Genomic DNA, 18,332 nt, shown 5'->3' with positions numbered 1-18,332 from the left:
TTAATTCCATGTTATGTGCATGACTAATTAAATATCTGTACCGTTTGAAGTGTTGCTTCTCATGCTTCTGGATTTGGGGATTGTTGGAGCTTCATGACAACTGGTGTCTTCACCATGCTGGTTGTGGGATTATTGTAGCGTTCCTGCCACAAAAGCTCAAATCTGATACCCTGCTGCACAGGTTTCCAACCCTAGTCCTGGAGTACTGCCACCTGCATAGTCATAGTGTTTTTCCTGCTCTAACACACCCGCTTTGACTCAGTAAAAGCTGTTAACTAGCTGAATAAACACTTAAAAAGTGCAGAACGTAGGGATTCTCCAGGACCAGGGTTGGGAACCTGTACCCTACTGAAAGGTTGTTGCTTACTTTAACACCAGACCTGTTTGGTCTTTGATGATTATCTTCAGTTTTTGTTGTCTCTTCCTCAATCATAACCTGAATAATATAGTGTTCAGCTTTGCTTTTGCTTTTAGGTATTTTATAGTATATGTTTTTGGTTATATCTTCTCTTTCTCACTGGGCTCGAGGTGCAGCTTTTCCTCATCGTGCAGCATTGGGAAGCGTTGCTTGGGAAGAGGTGGATGGGGCTGAACCGGCAAACCACAATACTTTTAAAGTCAGAACTCATTATGAACTTGTACTAAAGTGTTTGTCTCTGTATGTCTCTCTCTAGTTTCCTGTGTAGAAGCTGATGTGCCTGTAGCTCCTGTGGCCGCCACATCTGCTCTGGAGGAGATGGCTTTGTACAGCAACAAGCGTAAACTCCGACAGGGCCGTCGCAGTCTAGAGACAGCCGTTCCCACATAATTTCACACACACACACACACACACACACACACACACACACACACACACACACACTCACACACGATACAGATTATAAAACATAGTGCACATTAGCTAGTGATGCTACAAAGTATAGACAATACTAAAATGTACATTCACAGAAATGTGTGAAAGACTTTCAACCACTCTCGCTTCGTTGTTGACCTTCACAGTGACAGTTTTTTTTTTTCTTCTTCTTCTTCTTCTTTCTAAAGAAACACTACAGCTTCTTGTCTCTTGCACGCCAGTCTTGCCTTTCCAGCTAACATTTAGCACAGATGTGGAAGGCTTCTCCTCTTGCTCTGTAGTGGATGGTTAAGGAGGGCCTTCATACCATGCAAACTCCACTCTTGCTTTTATTTTTGTTTCTTTTCCTACTGTTTGCTTTTAACAAGCTAAATTATTTTAGATGATACTGATTTGGGTGCTTTTTAATACTTTAATTTTAAACCTCTGATATTAATGTAAAAAAAGTTCCTGACTTTTTTTAAAGTTGAATGTGTTAATGTTCACATATCCAGAAGATCAGCCATTTGAAGGGCAAGCGATCATTCTACAGCCTTCACTGCCCCATACATGGAGGGGGAAAAAAAAAAAAAAAAAAAAACATTTTACACGTAATTTATTTCCGTAGTGGCCATTGAGGCTTTTATTCACTTTTTAAAAGATGCATTATAATTGGGAATATTCCACCAATCAGTTAATATTTACTGATAGTAGATTTATTGATTTATCAGTGCTGCATAGCTCTGTATCAACTTTATAACCATATCATTGGCTTATATCTTTTGGATTTGGATCAGTGTTGCAAATGAATGTATGTTCTTGTTGGTCTTGTGTTCTGAGGGTTCATCTCACCATAAAGCTAAAAAGAACTCATTATAGCCTGCCTGGTTTCATTTGAGTGCAGCTTAAACTGAACTAAACGGCTCTCTAGTCTTCCTGGACCAGGACTAGAAGATGAAAGACTACAGAGGACAACAGAATCATTAAAAAAAAAAAAAAATGTCAACTTTCTGTCAAAGTGCAGTGGTTACGTCCATGTGAAAACCAGAATATCCTCCCCTTGGCATTTTTCTGCTTCCTGGACCATGTTGCATGCTGTTTGTTGGAACATTCCCATTACCAGACTGACTAGGAAGACATTTGTAATAAATATTCACTTCAACAAACTCTCAGACCATGAACTTTAAAGGAGCAGTCTGAAGAGAAGGTCCAGGTGTCCATCTTATCAAAATATGGTACCATTCTTTCTATTTATGTAACACTGGGTTTGGGGGATGAACTTTTATGTTCCCCAGTTTTTTTTTTTTTGTTTGTTTGTTTTGTTTTTTGTTTTTTCCATGTGACTCATGTTCATATACTTCGTCTCTGGAGTGGCTACTCCAATTTTCTTTTCCAATTAGATTTAAATCTAAAGCCAATTGCCTATTCCTTGTGTGAATAATGTACAAAATGCTGTGAGAAGCAAAACTCCAAACTGAGCCAGTGTGTGCAGTGACAGTGGGATCCAGACACAGTCTAAACTGGTGTCCACTGCATGTATATTGGCTTAAAGCATTATTTTTTTTGTTGCTGTTGTTATTCAATCCTGGGTGAGGAAAAAAAAACATTTTCCATCTCTCTCTAGAACACATCATTTTATCATTCTCAAACCAGCTGCCATCAACACTGTGGTCACTATCATGTCAAATAATGTCTTTATCTTTACTAATCGTAGTTTTTCATCTTGCTCTTGCTAACTGAAATTCAGTTTTGGATGACAAACACTTGGGAAATGGCTAATTGATCATTTATTGTATTTTTGTAAAGACAGAAATCACATTTTCACACAATTAATGAATGGGATTCACTACATTTTTGCAGCAGGACAGTTGTTTTGATCTTTCTTGTTCTTGATTTCTTTGGGATGGGGGGCTTTTTTTGCTACATAGGTGATGGAGGGGCTGAATGTGGGGGTTAGAGCTCATTCAGGACTGTAACTAGTGAATTTGTACAACCAAAGAAGTCTATTTTGTGGTTCAGGAATAATAAAGTTTACTTTTCATTTAACAAGCTGATGTGTCAAAATGTCTCTTTATATACTTTTACATACATCCTGCTTTTACCTTATTTATACATCCACTGTCATATTTATACATTAAAATAAGGAATAAAACTCAATGGGCATGCTGTTATAGGAAAATAATCCACAACAGGGTAGTGTGATGCAGTCTGATGCAAAGAAGAAGGCTGTTACCGCCCCAAATTTGATTATTTTCCATCACCACAGTGCTGTGTTGTGGATGTTTCATTTTTCAAGATTTTTAAAACAACGGCTATCCAAAAAAAAAAATAATAATAATTGCCGATGGATTCCCACAATATGAAATTAAGGATAAAACAGTTTTAACAATCATGTAGCACAAGAGACATGCTGAAACTACCTCTGATGAGTAGTTACTTCATGTATATGTTTTTATCATAGCTATAAAATAGTGCAGTCACATTAGAGGACTAATGTAAATCAGATGGATTAACAAACTTCAAAACCTTCCTTTTAACAAGGCATTTCTCATAATTGTGCATAGCATTTATTGAGTCAAATGTTTTATTGAGTCAAAGGTCTTCCTGTAATAACCTTCAGTTCTCCTTCCTTGTTCAGCACCATCTCAAATGTGAGTTTATTTATTAATATCTTTGGGAATTACAGTTACAAACGTCCTTTTCATACAGTTCGAATAGCCGCCAAGACAAGGAAGTAAGCAACAGTTATTTGGGCAAGGGATGATGTAGTGGTCATGTTATCGCCCCCTTCGGGTGACAGCTGCAAGTGATTTGAGCTTATTTGTGTCAGGTCCCATGCTGCTCCTCCTGGAAACAGTACAATGAGGTGCTCTCTGCAAAGAAAACACACACACACACACTTCAGTTTGTTTAGTAACATGCACAGTTATGTGGTGGTAGTTTTTAGGTAAAGCTGCTTAATCATTGATACATTTTCAGTATAGTTCCCTTGTTTTCTGTACTTGTGTGTGTGTGTGTGTGTATCTGTGTGTCTCACCCTCTGTGCTGTCCTGTTATACGCATTATAAAAGGATGTGGCACTGGGACTGTCTGCAAGCAACTTGGTACATTCTGAGTGCTCCTGCTCATCTCCCTCCTGTACAGCACCACATCACATTGTGAGTTTCAGCTAAAGTGCACTCAGAATGCGTATACATGTAGGCCACATTTACTTTAGAGTAGCTGGTTAAATATTTTATGGTAAATGTATCCAAAATGTCTGAAATACCTTTGCCAGTTTTATGAGTGCTGATAGATAACGATTAGGCAACATATAATAAAAAGCCATAGATAATTTACACTACAGTAACAGTATTCATTTGCCTAGCTTGAATAAAAACCACTAAATACTTATTATACTTACAGTGTTACTAACCAAAGCCAAAGCTTTGTCCACAGGGACCAAACCTGGTCTAATGGGTCCCCCATCTTTGAGGATGGAAAGAATCTCATCTGGTAGCAGGAAGGACTCATTGTACCAGCTCTCAAACTCTGCCACAAATACCAAAGGCAGTGTCAGTGCATGAGTAAGCATCAGCTGCTGTATGAAATTGAAATATGGTAGGCCTCTACTGAATGCTAAATATGCTTTACAAAATGAGAAATTGAAGTATACACATCAGAATTTTAAATACTCAATGTTTTACTCCTAAGCAACTTGATTAATGTTTTGCTTTCATTCACCACACTGATCTGTAAAGTCACCATAGCAAGACTGTAAATCATCAGAAGGTTACCAGTGAAAAGGCGAATACGGCACTGGTCCACAAGATGTCTGCAGTATTGCACCTCGGCTTTGGTGCTGAGCAGTTCCTCATAGTTCTGCCTGTACTCATCCTTGGCCTCTCTGAGTTTTATAAGCAGAGCTACCTCGGCCTCGTCCAGCACGGGCTCCCCATCTGCACTCACCAACTGGCCTGAAGACAAGACGACACACAGGCACAAGGTGCCTCAGTAATGAGAAGAAAGCACCTTAAGCCAAGTGTGCACTGTACAACTCAAGTCAGTTTTAAGCCTGATTAATCTGCAGAATCAGGAAAATTGTTCTATCAGCTGTAGTTGACATACAGTGGGGTGTATCAATGGCTGATTAAATGCATCTAGTTAATCTCCGATTGAGCCATCAGATAGATTTAACATTTGGTCATGCTGCATTGTAACCCATTGTCACGAACCAGAAATTTGTATTACAAACAAACAACAGTGATGTAGTTAGATTTTACTCAGTTTCTTATGAAATAAGCAAGTATCCCTAACTTCATGACTAACAATCATGACCTCTCATATGAGTTGTGAGTCATTTGAATCAAAAATAATATATTATTTATGTGTGAATATATATCGGAGTATATATATATATATATATATACACACACTGATCAGCCATAACATTAAAACCACCTGCCTAATTTTGAGTAGGTCCTACATGTGCTGCCAAAACAGCTCTGACCCGTCAAGGCACAAGACCTCTGAAGGTGTGCTGTGGTATCTGGTACCAAGACATTAGCAGCAGATCCTTTAAGTCCGATAAATAGTGATGGATTGGACTTGTTTGTCCAGCACATCCTACAGATGCAGTCGTGGCCTAATGGTTAGAGGCTCGGACTTATAACCCGAAGGTGAACCTGAAGGTTGTGGGCTCGAGTCTCAGGTCCGGCAGAGATTGTAGGTGGGGGGAGTGAATGACCAGTGCTCTCTTCCACCCTCAATACCACGACTGAGGTGAGACCCTTGAGCAAGGCACCGAACCACCAACTGCTCCCCGGGCGCTGCAGCAAAAAAAGGCTGCCCACTGCTCCGGGTGTGTGTTTGTTCTAACTACTGTGTGTGTGCACTTGGATGGGTTAAATTCAGAGCACAAATTCTGAGTATGGGTCACCATACTTGGCCACAAGTCACTTCACTTCACTACATGATACTAACCTTGACTCTGCCTCTGTTCTCTACACAGCTGGAGATCAGAGCTCATGTGGTCAATGTCCCGTTTAATGGAGTTGATGATCCCCGTGAGGTTGTGGAGTTGCGCCAGACGTTCTTTCAGCACAGACTTGTTTTCCTTCAGGATGCGGTTGATCTCACAGCCCCTCTCTGACTTGTAGACCTCAAATGCTTCCATCTTAGAAGGAGGAGTGCTGGCAAAAGGACAGAGGAAGAATTAAAAGATTATAGATGTAAGTACAACATACATACAGTCAGGTCCATAAATATTGGGACAGTGACACAGTTTTGGTAATTTTGCCTCTGTACACCACCACAGTGGATTTGAAATGAAGCAGTCAAGATGTGACTGAAGCGTAGACTTTCAGCTTTAATTCAAGGGGTTTAACAAAAATATTGCATTAACTGTTTAGGAATTACAGCCATTTTTTACAGAGTTCCTCCATTTTCACAGGCTCAAAAGTAATGGGACAATTGACTGATAAGCAGTTTCATGGCCAGCTGTGGCCTGTTTCCTCCTTATAAATTAAGGAGATAAAAGGTCTGGAGCTGATTCCAAGTGTTGAATTTGCATTTGGTAGCTGTTCATGGCAACTCTCAATATGCCGTCCAAAGAGGTGTTGATGCAAGTGAAGGAGGCCATCATTAGGCTGAAAAACCAAAACAGACCTATCAGAGAGATAGCAGAAACTTTAGGAGGGCCAAATCAACAGTTTGGTACATTCTTAAAAAGAAGGAATGCACTGGCGAGCTCAGCAACACCAAAAGGCCTGGGAGACCACAGAAAACAACTAAAGTGGATGATTGCAGAATTCTTTTCTTATTGAAGAACAACCCCTTCACAACATCTAGCCAAGTCAGGAACACTCTGGAGGAGGTAGGCCTATCATTGTCAAAGTCTACAATCAAGAGCCACCTTCATGAATGTAAATACAGACGGTTTACCTCAAGATGCAAACCGCTGGTAACGCTCAAGAACACAAAGGCCAGATTAGACTTTGCTAAAAAACCTCTAAAAAAAGCCTGACCAGTTCTGATGCAAGATTAACTTGTACCAGAATGATGGGAAGAGAAAAGTATGGAGAAGGAAAGGAAGGGCTCATGATCCAAAGCATACCACATCATCCATCAAACATGTGGAGGCAGTGTTATGGCATGGGCATGTTTGGCTGCCAATGGAACTGGGTCACTGGAGTTTATTGATAATGTGACTGTTGATAGAAGTAGCAGGATGAATTCTGAAGTGTACAGACCTGTACATTCTGCTCAGATTCAGTCAAATGCTGCAAAACTGATAGGACAGCGCTTCACAGTACAGATGGATAACAACCCAAAACATACTGTGAAAGCAGCCCAAGAGCTTGGAAATTAAATGTTCTTAAATGGCCGAGTCAGTCACCTGACCTCAACCCAACTGAGATGCTTTTCACCTACTGAAGACAAATCTGAAGGCAGAATGACCCACAAACAAGCAGCAACTGAAGATGGCTGTAGTAAAGACCTGGCAAATCATCTCAAGGGAGGAAACTCAGCATTTGGTGATGTCCATGGGGTCCAGACTTCAGGTAGTCATTGACTGCAAAGGATTTACCTCCAAGTAATAAAAATAATCCTAATATTTATGATTATATTAGTCTGTCCCATTACTTTTGAGCCTGTGAAAATGGAGGAACTCTGTAAAAAATGGCTGTAATTCCTAAACGGTTAATGCAATATTTTTGTTAAAGCCCTTGAATTAAAGCTGAAAGTCTATGCTTCAGTCACATCTTGACTGCTTCATTTCAAATCCACTGTGGTGGTGTACAGAGGCATAATTACCAAAACTGTGTCACTGTCCCAATATTTATGGACCTGACTGTACAATTCAATAAATGTAGTATGGCAGCTTTCAGGTTTAATATTAACACACAGGAAAATGGCCTGAAATATTGTTTCCCCAAAATATTGTGTTGCTGTCCTAGACTGTAATTACTGCACTTTCCTTTACCAGCAAGGATATGCACTACAATACATTTGTGTGTGTTGAAAATGCTGTACCACACAGGTAAAAAGCAGGATCCCACTGATCACATGCTTGCTGTGAATGCAAGTGTTCATTCAGACATCCATGCAAGTTCATTCCTTTAACAGTAGCCTTGTGCCCAGATTCCTGGAACAGGCTCCGGTTTCACTGAAACCTTGACCTGGATAAAGTGGCTACTGACGAAGAATGAATGAAGGAACACAGAAAGAGTTCATACTTGCACCTCTTCTTAGCATCATCTTTAGCAGTCTCCTTGCTCTCAGCCACACTAGGAGGAACAAGGACCTCCGTCTCGCGCTGCATCATGGTGAGCTGCTCGCCCGGGCCTGTGCTACCTTGACCGTTTTTTCTGTCCATGGATAAAGAGAAGGAGGTCAAAATGCTATTATATACATGTTATTACATAATTTCAGGCGTTCCAGTGTTGCATGGAAACCAAATGAAAAGAAGAGAATAATGTTTTTAGAAATGAAAATGTGTATGAGCTGATAAACTAATCACCCGCTGCTCTCTTTGACCTTCTTGCCTTTGCTCCTGCCGGGTGACACAGACTGTCTCTTTGTCGATGCAGGCACACTGAGCCTGTTTTCACCCTCCACCTCCTCTACAGGCTCCTGCACATGAAAAAACAGACAGTTGATGATCAACTCTTTAACACAAGACTCACTAATAGTGCTTTTCCACCAAAGTGACATGCCACAGTACAGTTACTAATCCTACTCCAGAACTATTCATACCCTAGCCTCCTCCCATCACATAGCGGTAGCCATGAAAGTTGTGGTGACTAGCGATGGCCACCATTAGTGAAATACAAACAGAAATTGATATTTTTGAAATAAAAGAGATGACATATAGCTTGTGTAAGATATAAAAGAGTGGTGTGCACTTACAGGAAAATAATCATGCAAGACTATTTTTCTTCTTATACCACATCAATTTGCCTATGATTACAGTTTTCAATTAATTAAGCCACACATTATACTGTACTTATAACTTATCAGTTAATAGTTTTTCATTTTACATTTTCTGTTAACGTTTTGTGAAACATTCATGAAAAAAAGGTTAGTTCCTGTTATCACTTACATTATAGCAGCTATAACAGTCACTGAAGTTAATAACACAGAAAATTGTAGCTTGTTATTACCAAGAAACCACAAACCCCTCTGTTCTGAAGACTTTCCCATGTTACGATAACATACTAGAACAAGTGCATAATAAACCTGTGATTTGCCTCTCAGCCAGAACTTCTTTCAACAGTGAATTCAACAGCGTTGCTGTATAAAGGACCTTAAAGCTTACTTTAGCATCAGAAGTGGACAATGTGTTCTGAGTATTCTCCACCACAATGCACTTCTGACTCTTCTGCTCTTTAAGCTGCTGTTCCTGCTCCCTGTTTCACACACACACACACACATACACACACACACACACACAGAGTAGCAGTATAACTTTTCTCACTGACAATTCCAGTTCAATAACCACATTTATACATCATTTAAATCATGCCATCACTGTTCATCAGTATATTAACTTCTTTGATATTATGATGTTGACAGATAGTAGAAAGGTTGCCTACTTACTGGAAAGCTTTTTTAAACTGGGCAAACACTGCCTGGATTTGTCGAATGCTCACAATCTAAAATAGTACAGAAAATCACTGTCACAAAAACGACAGTGCTGTTTATATTGTTTGTTTTTATTTATGATTTATCCTACCTTTTTACATTATTTTCCCCTTAACCCAAATGTAGTCAGTTAGCCAAGATATGTCTGATGCTTGAGCTTGTTCTGCTTAGTTTTGATGGTGGTTGATTAGTTTCTGATTTGACAGATCAGATGGGTGCTACTGTTATTTTACGCTACACACTGCGGCACTTTTCTAAACAAACCCATTAGAGATTATTAACTAGCACAAGGTGGTTTGAGGAAAGTGTGTAATGATTTAGGCCGGCAGTTTGCATGTTAGCGTTGTAGCTTGTAGCTTCATTACTATTGTCTATATTTTGTAACAGGTAAGCCAGACTGTTCCTTTAAACAATTTCCCTTGTACTTACCGTGATTTCATCCAGTGTGCCGGCCAGGTACCTCTGAACCTCACTCTTTACCACCGCTTCCTGCGTCTCTGACAGGTCCTCATATGTCACAGCAGCCCGATTGGCCTTTGTGGGAAAAGTACAACACATATCAAGGCCTTAGTGTTAATATTAATGGGTGCACCAACTAATCGACAAAATCAGTAAAATTCAATAAAAATAGTTGACAGCGAATTACATTATCAGTTAGGTCTATGTTTATAAGCATTATATGTTATGCGCTATGTCACTTTGCTTCACGCCACAATTGGCGAAGCTCTTTGTTTGAATTAGCTTTAACTACGCTGTTTGATTTTCTTAACCTACACAGTATATTTATAATATATGTTGTATGTCAATGTATGAAGTTGCCATCTTGCTTTCTGCCCACATCCATCCCAAAAAGAGTTGATTCCCTGATTCCAGGCATGGAAAACTTAGGATTCTCCCCCAAAACTTTGGATTCCACACACTGACGATGATTTGCCTCATACAAAGATACAAAGATAAAATTAATTTAACAACCGAGTGTTTCAGTTAGTGTGACAAGCAACAGATATTGGCCTTTAGTTTGAATTTGAACAAATCAGGGCTTGAAATGCGGGTATGTCCCTCTCCCAGCAATTGAGATCATTGGTCTATTTCTCACACTCTACCATGACCTTACATTAGTATATAAGATGAGTGCTTGATAATATTCTCATGCCATGACAGATGTCAGAAATGTTGTGCTGTACTTAGTAAACTATTATGTAATTAAGCCTGCTTGAGTTTTGTAGTAGTACCAGTGGACTGAAATGCTGGAAAGAAATATTTTAAAATGGTATTTTGTATATTGTTTAAAATAATCCAACTAATAGATAATCAGCATAATCAATAGAATAATCACTATTAACAGCCCTAATTATTATCAGATCTACCTGGCTTTCAGTCTTCACCCATAAAGAAACTTATAATACTAAGGTCACACTATATGTGTATTTTCATTATGATGCTGAAGTTAGTGCCTGAATATCTCATTTTTTTAGTGCAGGAATGCTTTATTTCTTATTATTACATTAAATACCTCAGACTGTATATACCTCCAAATCTTTACTGCTGTAAGAAAAGCCAAGAGGCATGTCTTACGACATTACATTGGAATACTGCTGAGGAAGAGATGTACACTATATGGCCAAAATTTTTTGGCCACTTGACCATCACACCCATATGTGCTTTTTGAACATCCCATTCCAGATTTAGTCCTCTTTTGCTGCTATAATAACCTTCACTCTTCTGGGAAGGCTTTCCAGGGCTCTATGCAGGACACTGAAGTTCTTCCACTCCAATCTTGACAAACTATGTCTTTACGGAGCTCGCTTTGTGCACAGGGACATTGTCATGCTGGAACATGTTTGGGCTCCTTAGTTCCAGTGAAGGGAAATTGTAATGCTGCAGCATACAAAGACATTCTAGACAATTGTGTGCTTCCAACTTTGTGTCAACAGTCAATAATCACACATGAGTGTGATGGTCGTGTATACACAAACTTTTGCCCATATAGTGTATGTATTTCATGTGTTATGTGTTATTCTATTCTATTATTCTAATATTGACTAGTATACTAACTGAATACTAACCAGTGTGTTGTGAAAAGAAAGCTCCTGCTTTAGACGTTGGATTTCCTTTTGCAGTCTTTGGACCTCGAGCTGAAAAAAAGAAAAAACAATTTGAGTAATCAGAGTTAACATATTCTCAGACTATGCTAAACATGTTTATTATGACTTGTAAAAGGAGATTCTGTTTAGTCCTAAATTATATTTCTCTAGAGTTTGCTTCAGATCCACTGCTACAGAGATTCTCTTAGTCAGGTGTTCCTGAAATAATGTGAAATTATGCACTACAGTGTGGGACTTTCCCTTTTATTCTGTATGACTTTCCCTTTTAACACATTGTGCAAATTCTGAATCTTACAACAGGGTCGATGTGCTTGTTGACAGATGGCTCGGTGCACACACACTTCATCCTGGCTGCAAAGCGGAGAGTGGAGAGCTGCAAAACACAGAGAACAGAGCTGAAGTAAAAGTTCAAAGGAGCACAACAGCTATATCAGTGCTCTGTTCCATCACCTGGCCTTTGCTAAGAGAAACCTGCTCACCGTCTCATCAATCTGTGCCGCCTCGCCGTAAATGTTGGCCACCAGCACTGTGTTACAGTTTCCACCTGCAAAAGACAAGTTAAGCATGTTCCCAACCCTGGGGCTGCACATGGTGTTTTCCTGCTCTAACACACCCACTGCAACTCAGGAAGGGTTTGTTTATTGCAGGGCTGTCAAGTGGGTTTGGAGCAGGGGAACACACTAAAATGTGCAGGACAGGGCATACTCCAGGACCATGGGAAAAAATTGGAAACCTGTCTAATAAATGTTCACACTTTTGCTTTATTTGCTGCCCATTTGGAACACTATAAATTAACATACAGCATTGAACCACGTTATATGTTCAAGAACTGACTTACAGATACTCATCCTTCTATTATGGAATCTAAAACTATAAAGTATGTGTGGTTTTTATTAGAATATCTAATTTAGCAGACTGCTGGATTGTACCCTCTCTTTTGACTGACATTTTTCCTTCTAAAAGTACTCAATGAAGACAGTATGGAGTTAAAGCAACGAAATTTTTTTGAAGTATCAATTTTGTAGTGACTAGTAACTTAGTGATTAAACACTCTACATATACACACAAAAACAGGTGCGAAGCTGTTCAGACCTTGAGTTGATCATAAACAGTGGGTATTTTACGCTGCAATAATCTACATTTCTCAGAAACATTGCACAAAACTGCACATACCTGCACTTTATATCGGTACTGTCAGACTGCTGCTGCCACTATCCATATATCCATATATCCATATATATTCTTATACACTTATATATATATATATATATATATTTTTTTCTTTATATATATTTCTGTATGTATATATTTTTCTTTATATTTCATATTTTTCTATATTTTCTTTTTATGTTGAAACAGTTGTACAAAGCATTTCACTGCAAGTCGTACTGTGTATGGTAATTCATGTAACAAATAAAATTTGAATTTGAATTTGAAATATTTCTACATTTCTTAGAAATAAAAACACTGCTCCAGGTAGAAATGAAATCACCAGTAAATGATCAGCTTTTATCCAATTAGTCAGTCTGTCTGAAGAGGTGATAGAGATCATGACTGTGGTTCACATAAATCTGCAGCCTTTAGCTGATTTGAATGGACAATATTAATAGAATGCTACACTATATTCCCAAAAATATATGGACACCTGACCATCACATCCATACGTGGTTCTTCCCCTAACTGTTGCCACAAAGTTGGAAGCACACAGTTGTCTAGAATGTCTTTGTATGCTGTAGCATTTCAGTTCGCTAGAACTAAGGAGCCCAAACATGTTCCAACATGACAATGCCCCTGTGCACAAAGCGAGCTGGAATGAACTGGAATGCCCAACATCAGGGCCTGACTTCACTGATGCTCTTGTGACTGAATGGGCAAATCCCCGCAGTCATGCTCCAGAGTGGAGGTTATTATAACAGCAAAGGGGGACTAAATCTGGAATGTTCAACAAGTACATATGGGTGTAATGGTCAGGTGTCCACAAACTTTTGGCCATATAGTGTACGTGTATTTTGCTGTTGGTACCAAACTGACCGAGAGAATCTTTAAGAGCATGCGTCAGCTTGCTTTGTCTGAAGGGCACGTGCTCTCGGCGCCGGTCAGCCAAGGCCAAGATGGCCTGCTCCAGGAAGGACAGAGATCTGTTAATGTACAGGGCCTCTTTCTGCACCTGACCCTCCGACTAGAAGAAAAGAGACATCAAGTGGTCAGTCGGAGCTGAGAAAAGGCACAAAACTGTGTTAGTCAAGGATTTAAGCTTAATTTATTTAACTTTGGGTAAACTGATTGTTCATAACAGTGGAAAGTGATGCATGAACTCACCCCAGTTTTGCTCAGCCTCTCGGAGCCTGCGAGGTCCACCAGATTGAGCTTGGATGTGACGTACGTTGCATTTGACAGTGTGCGAGAGCGAGACTGGGCCACAACCAGACAGACACACAGAGCTCAGTTCCATGTCATACAGATTCAAAAAGCTTGTACAGTTCAGTTGTGTTTGTGTAACATTGCAAAGCTGATTTTTGCCCAGTGTACAGTGTAGAGAAACAGTGTCTGCATATCTTTCTCACCTCAATGTGGATAGTAAAGATACAATGTGACCGGGACGAGTTCTTGTTGAGAGCATGTTCTCCTATTATTTTATTCATCTCTCCCTGTAGAAACAGACATGGTGTATATCTGTATATAAGTGTATACCTCTCTGTCACTACTTGGCACATTTTTCACAAATTTCACTCATGGCACATTTCAGTCTTCTTTATGCAAATGTGAATGTGCACTGTCCTCCTCACACACTTTTAACTGAGTTTAAACACAGACACTGAGATGGTCATTGCAAAAAATTAATTTTGATCCTAATTTTGGGACATTTTCTTGCACTACATAGATACTGCAATGCCAATATGTCAAACTGCATGTAGTAAGCCTATGTGGTTAATAGGAAGCCATTTGGTATATAGCCTAATTTTGTGTTCGAGGGGGCTTAAATTTAAAAAGTAATAAGTAATAAAGTAATTTGACAGCCCTAATGTACACCATCTCTTCACATACTGCAGCTGACTGGGGTCTCAGTGTATTCAGACTGAGCACATGATTTCAACAGATTTCAATTTCTTTCCATCTATCTTTAACTATATTTATGGACAGACTGCAATTGAGTGACATTATTATCTATTGAGTGAATGTGAGTGTCAGACCCAGCTGCTAACAGAGGAAAAAGATGACAGTAAAACTTCCAGATCCGACTAGATGACATGTTTCTGTGATCAGCGTGATCTGGATGCTATTGCTTTAAAGTAAATCGTGACGGTGCAGTTTTAGTGAAAGAGCGAGACAAAGACATCACTGCTCACCTCAAATAGCAAGTTTAGTGCCTCCTCTTCTCTGTGAACTGGATGTAAGGACAGGCCCTTTACTGAAACCCCGCCCTCTGGTTCTTCCACCACAGCCAAAGTTCCACAGTGCTTTGTCTGTCCCCCTTTTACTGAGGCTAGCAGGTCCACAAAAGTCTCGTTGTAAATCTCCAGATAGGAGATGTGCACAGAGATGGTGTGATCTACACGACTATCGATCTCATGGAACACCTGAGCGGAGGAAAAATTCATCCGGACACAGAAAATAAAACATTGCTGTAAGGTATCATTTGTGTGTTTCTTCCTGTTTCTCATTTATGTAGTTGTGCTAGAACTGAGAACTCCTGACGTAGTTCACATGGTATGGTATTTGCATACCTCCTGAATGGCACGAGGGATGATGCCTCGTTGTTTGTAACTCTCAGTGGCACCAGTCATTGTGAAGGTCTTTCCAGCCCCAGTCTGCCCAAAGCACATAACAGTGCCTAAGCCGATAGAAACGTAAAATAAGGGAAGTTGTTATAAATTTTTATATTGGATTGTGAATTGTAAATACGTATGTAAACTCATCTTCCACTTTATTAGGAACACCTGTACATTCATGCAGTTATCTAATCAATTAATCATGTGGCAGCAGCACAATGCAAAAACTCATGCAGAAACAGGTCAAGAGCTTCAGTTACTGTTCACATCAAACATCAGAACAGGGAAAAAGTGTGATCTCTGTGACTCTAACCGTGGCATGGTTGTTGGTACCAGATGGGCTGGTTTGAGTATTTCAGAAACTGCTGATCTCTTTGGATTTTCACTCACAGCAGTCTCTAGACATTACACAAAATAGTGTGAAAAACAAAAAACATTCGGTAAGTGACAGTTCTGCGATTGGAAACACCTTGTTGATAAGAGAGGTCAGGGGAAAATGGTCAGATTGGTTTGTGCTGTCAGGAAGGATACAACCGTGGTGAGCAGAAAAGCATCTCAGCATGCACAACACATCAAACCTTGAGGTGGATGGACTACAACAGCAGAAAACCACTGGGTTCCAAGAACAGGAATCTGAGGCTATCATGGGCACAGGCTCACTGAAAGTGGACAGGTGAAGATTAGGGGGGAAAAAATCACCTGGTCTTTTTCTAGTCTTCAACTGTACAGTTTAGGTGAGTCTGTCAGCTTAACCAAGTCTGGTCATTCTCCTCTGATCTCTCTCATGAACAAGATGTTTCAGCCTGCAGACCCTCCGCACACAGGATGATGAACTCGAGAGATGTTGTGTGTGAAATTTCCAGGAGCTACTTAGTTTCTGAAATACTCAAACCAGCCCATCTGGCACCAACAACCATGCCACAGTTACAGTCACAGAGATAGCATTTTTCCACCATTCTGATGTTTGATTTGAACAGTAACTGAAGCTCTTGACCTGTAATCTGTATGATTTTATGCATTATGCTGCTGCCACATGATTGGCTGACTGGATAACTGCATGAATGTACAGGTGTTCCTAATAAAGTGGACAGTGAGTGTATGTAGTGCTGAAGTTCCTGTCACTACTACAGTACATCTTACTCTTGCTTAACACATCAGTCTTACTGACCATTGTAACCCTCCAGAGCTCCAAGCACCACACTGTGTGCGACCTGTTGATAGACTTCTTCCTGTGATACGTTGTGCAGCACCCCATTGAGCCGAAAAGTCCAAGAGCTCATCTGATTACTCAACACCCCTTTCCTGGAATTCTTTCTCAGCCGCACATTCACCGTCTAAGAGAGATGATAAACTTGTAAAGGGAAATTACTTAGACTGAATGCAAAATGAACAGCTTCAGTACATTCTGTTATGGTCGTGGAAATCAGTGTAATGTGCTGAAAATAAGGTATGTTCAATAAAATGACAGGCTACTTCCTTGCTTGTGCTTGCGTACCTGATTATCAGGCAAGTATTCAATGAGCTCTTGGGCAAATTGTGCTGTGGGTCTGGTGCGGACGTACACCCTAACCTCATTGTGTGCACTCATAACTCCTGCAATATATAAACAAATGAAACATGCATAAAGCAATGCATGAGCAGGTATAGCTCCAGTAACAGACTCTATGTCTTAGCACAGAATAATCAAGTATGTAGCAGTTAGTAAGAGTCTCATGGGTTTGGATCAGTTTAGCATTAAGTGGAAGAGATACTTCACACTTCCGGGGTTGGGGGTTCGATTCCCGCCTTCGCCTGTGTGTGCGGAGTTTACATGTACTCTCTGTGCTTCAGGGGTTTCCTCTGGGTACTCCAGTTTCCTCCCCCAGTCCAGAGACATGCCTTGTAGGCTGATTGGCAATCCCAAATTGTCTGTCCCGTGTGAGTGTGTGTGCGATTGTGGGTTGGCACCCCATCCAGTGTGTCCCCCACCTTGTGCCCTGAGTCCCCTGGGATAGACTCCAGGCTTCCCGTGATCCTGTGTAGGATAAGCGGTACAGAAAATGGATGGACGGATGGAAGAGATACTCTAATACACTGAAGGCTCCTATAAATAACTTCACCAACAACCTCACATCCTTCACCCCTCAATCCTGCATTCAGTTATACACTATTCTTATTAGTTTGGAGGATAAAACAGCCTGTAAAATGAGTCTGATTTAGTCTAATATATTCCAGATATGTAAAGATGAATCCTGCTGAGTCAGCAGTGCTGTCTGTATATATAATATTTATTTGACTGTATGTTCACTTTGTTATTATATACCAGCTATTCTATTCGCTAGTGATAAGCGTTGAGGAATATTTTTCTTTAAAGCAGCTCAAACCCAGACAGGGTGAGAATAAGTGCTCTACAGTGAGACACCAGCTGCTCCATGAACAAACTTTCAAACAAACTCACCTTTCTGATTTCTACCGCTACAGTAACTTCAGCCGAAAGACCTTCTGAATCCGGACTCCTTATCCTCAGCGCTGACTCTGGCTGGAGCAGCGAGTTGACGCTGTTGTCAAGACAACGGTGCAGTGGGCGGAGACAGGAATGGGAACGCCCCAACCCGGTAGTTGGTATACTGCCTCAGTCGCCCAGAATGAAATACCCTGATTGGACATTCAGCCTATTTTTTAATCTTGCATCCGTCATAAATTTCTGCATATCACATGTAAATATATTTGCACTGTCGATATTTTGTTTGAACCAAATTTCACAAAAATGCTCATACACAAACTCCTGCCATTCAGAAGCAAGTGTTTTAGTGCTAAACATTTAAATGAGTTAGTTTATGTCCTAGCAAACATGCCCACTTTACAGGCAAGTTGTGGGCAGGTGGGCCACAGCTAATCCACATTCATACAAATCCCACATTTCCCCAACGCAGGTTTTCTGTGGGAAACCCACTGTGATCACACCAGTGCTGTGGGGCCAGTATCACTCCAATGTGTAAATCCCCCACAGCCTGATGACGG

General features: G+C 40.2%; 2 protein-coding genes across 39 annotated transcripts in view; one reads left to right on the top strand and one right to left on the bottom strand.

Moving 5' to 3' along the window:
- Window positions 1-1,963, top strand: part of scrib (scribble planar cell polarity protein) — an 84,192-nt gene extending 82,229 nt beyond the window's left edge. For 34 of the 36 annotated variants that reach the window (XM_034303916.2, XM_034303904.2, XM_026936603.3 and 31 more), the window contains one exon: window positions 675-1,963. In XM_034303916.2, the coding sequence (XP_034159807.2) occupies window positions 675-808 (134 nt within the window). In that variant the 3' untranslated portion in view covers window positions 809-1,963. The remainder of the gene's footprint in view (window positions 1-674) is intronic. The other 2 variants (XM_034303914.2, XM_034303917.2) reach the window with 1 other exon arrangement.
- Window positions 1,964-2,611: 648 nt separating this feature from the next.
- kif9 (kinesin family member 9) lies at window positions 2,612-17,949 on the bottom strand. 3 transcript variants are annotated; one of them, XM_034303926.2, is made up of 21 exons: window positions 17,770-17,947; window positions 16,828-16,925; window positions 16,501-16,666; window positions 15,288-15,394; window positions 14,910-15,140; window positions 14,127-14,210; window positions 13,882-13,974; window positions 13,594-13,741; window positions 12,042-12,106; window positions 11,858-11,935; window positions 11,524-11,592; window positions 9,887-9,991; window positions 9,413-9,468; window positions 9,132-9,222; window positions 8,334-8,446; window positions 8,050-8,181; window positions 5,795-6,003; window positions 4,609-4,788; window positions 4,236-4,363; window positions 3,870-3,968; window positions 2,612-3,705 (listed from the first exon to the last, which is right to left on the bottom strand). In XM_034303926.2, exons 2-21 carry the CDS (start codon window positions 16,918-16,920, stop codon window positions 3,610-3,612), a joined length of 2,343 nt encoding a protein of 780 aa, XP_034159817.2. In that variant the 5' UTR covers window positions 16,921-16,925; window positions 17,770-17,947; the 3' UTR covers window positions 2,612-3,609. The 3 variants fall into 3 exon arrangements, with proteins under 3 accessions (XP_034159817.2, XP_053089269.1, XP_053089270.1); XM_053233294.1 differs by having other exon boundaries at window positions 2,612-3,968; window positions 17,770-17,949; XM_053233295.1 differs by having other exon boundaries at window positions 2,612-3,968; window positions 8,056-8,181; window positions 17,770-17,949.
- Window positions 17,950-18,332: the final 383 nt, after the last annotated feature.

Source organism: Pangasianodon hypophthalmus, chromosome 4 (genome assembly GCF_027358585.1).
Source record: "Pangasianodon hypophthalmus isolate fPanHyp1 chromosome 4, fPanHyp1.pri, whole genome shotgun sequence".
Taxonomy (NCBI): Eukaryota; Metazoa; Chordata; class Actinopteri; order Siluriformes; family Pangasiidae; genus Pangasianodon; species Pangasianodon hypophthalmus.
Note: the sequence above shows the minus strand (reverse complement) of the source record. Positions and strands in the feature narration are given on the sequence as shown.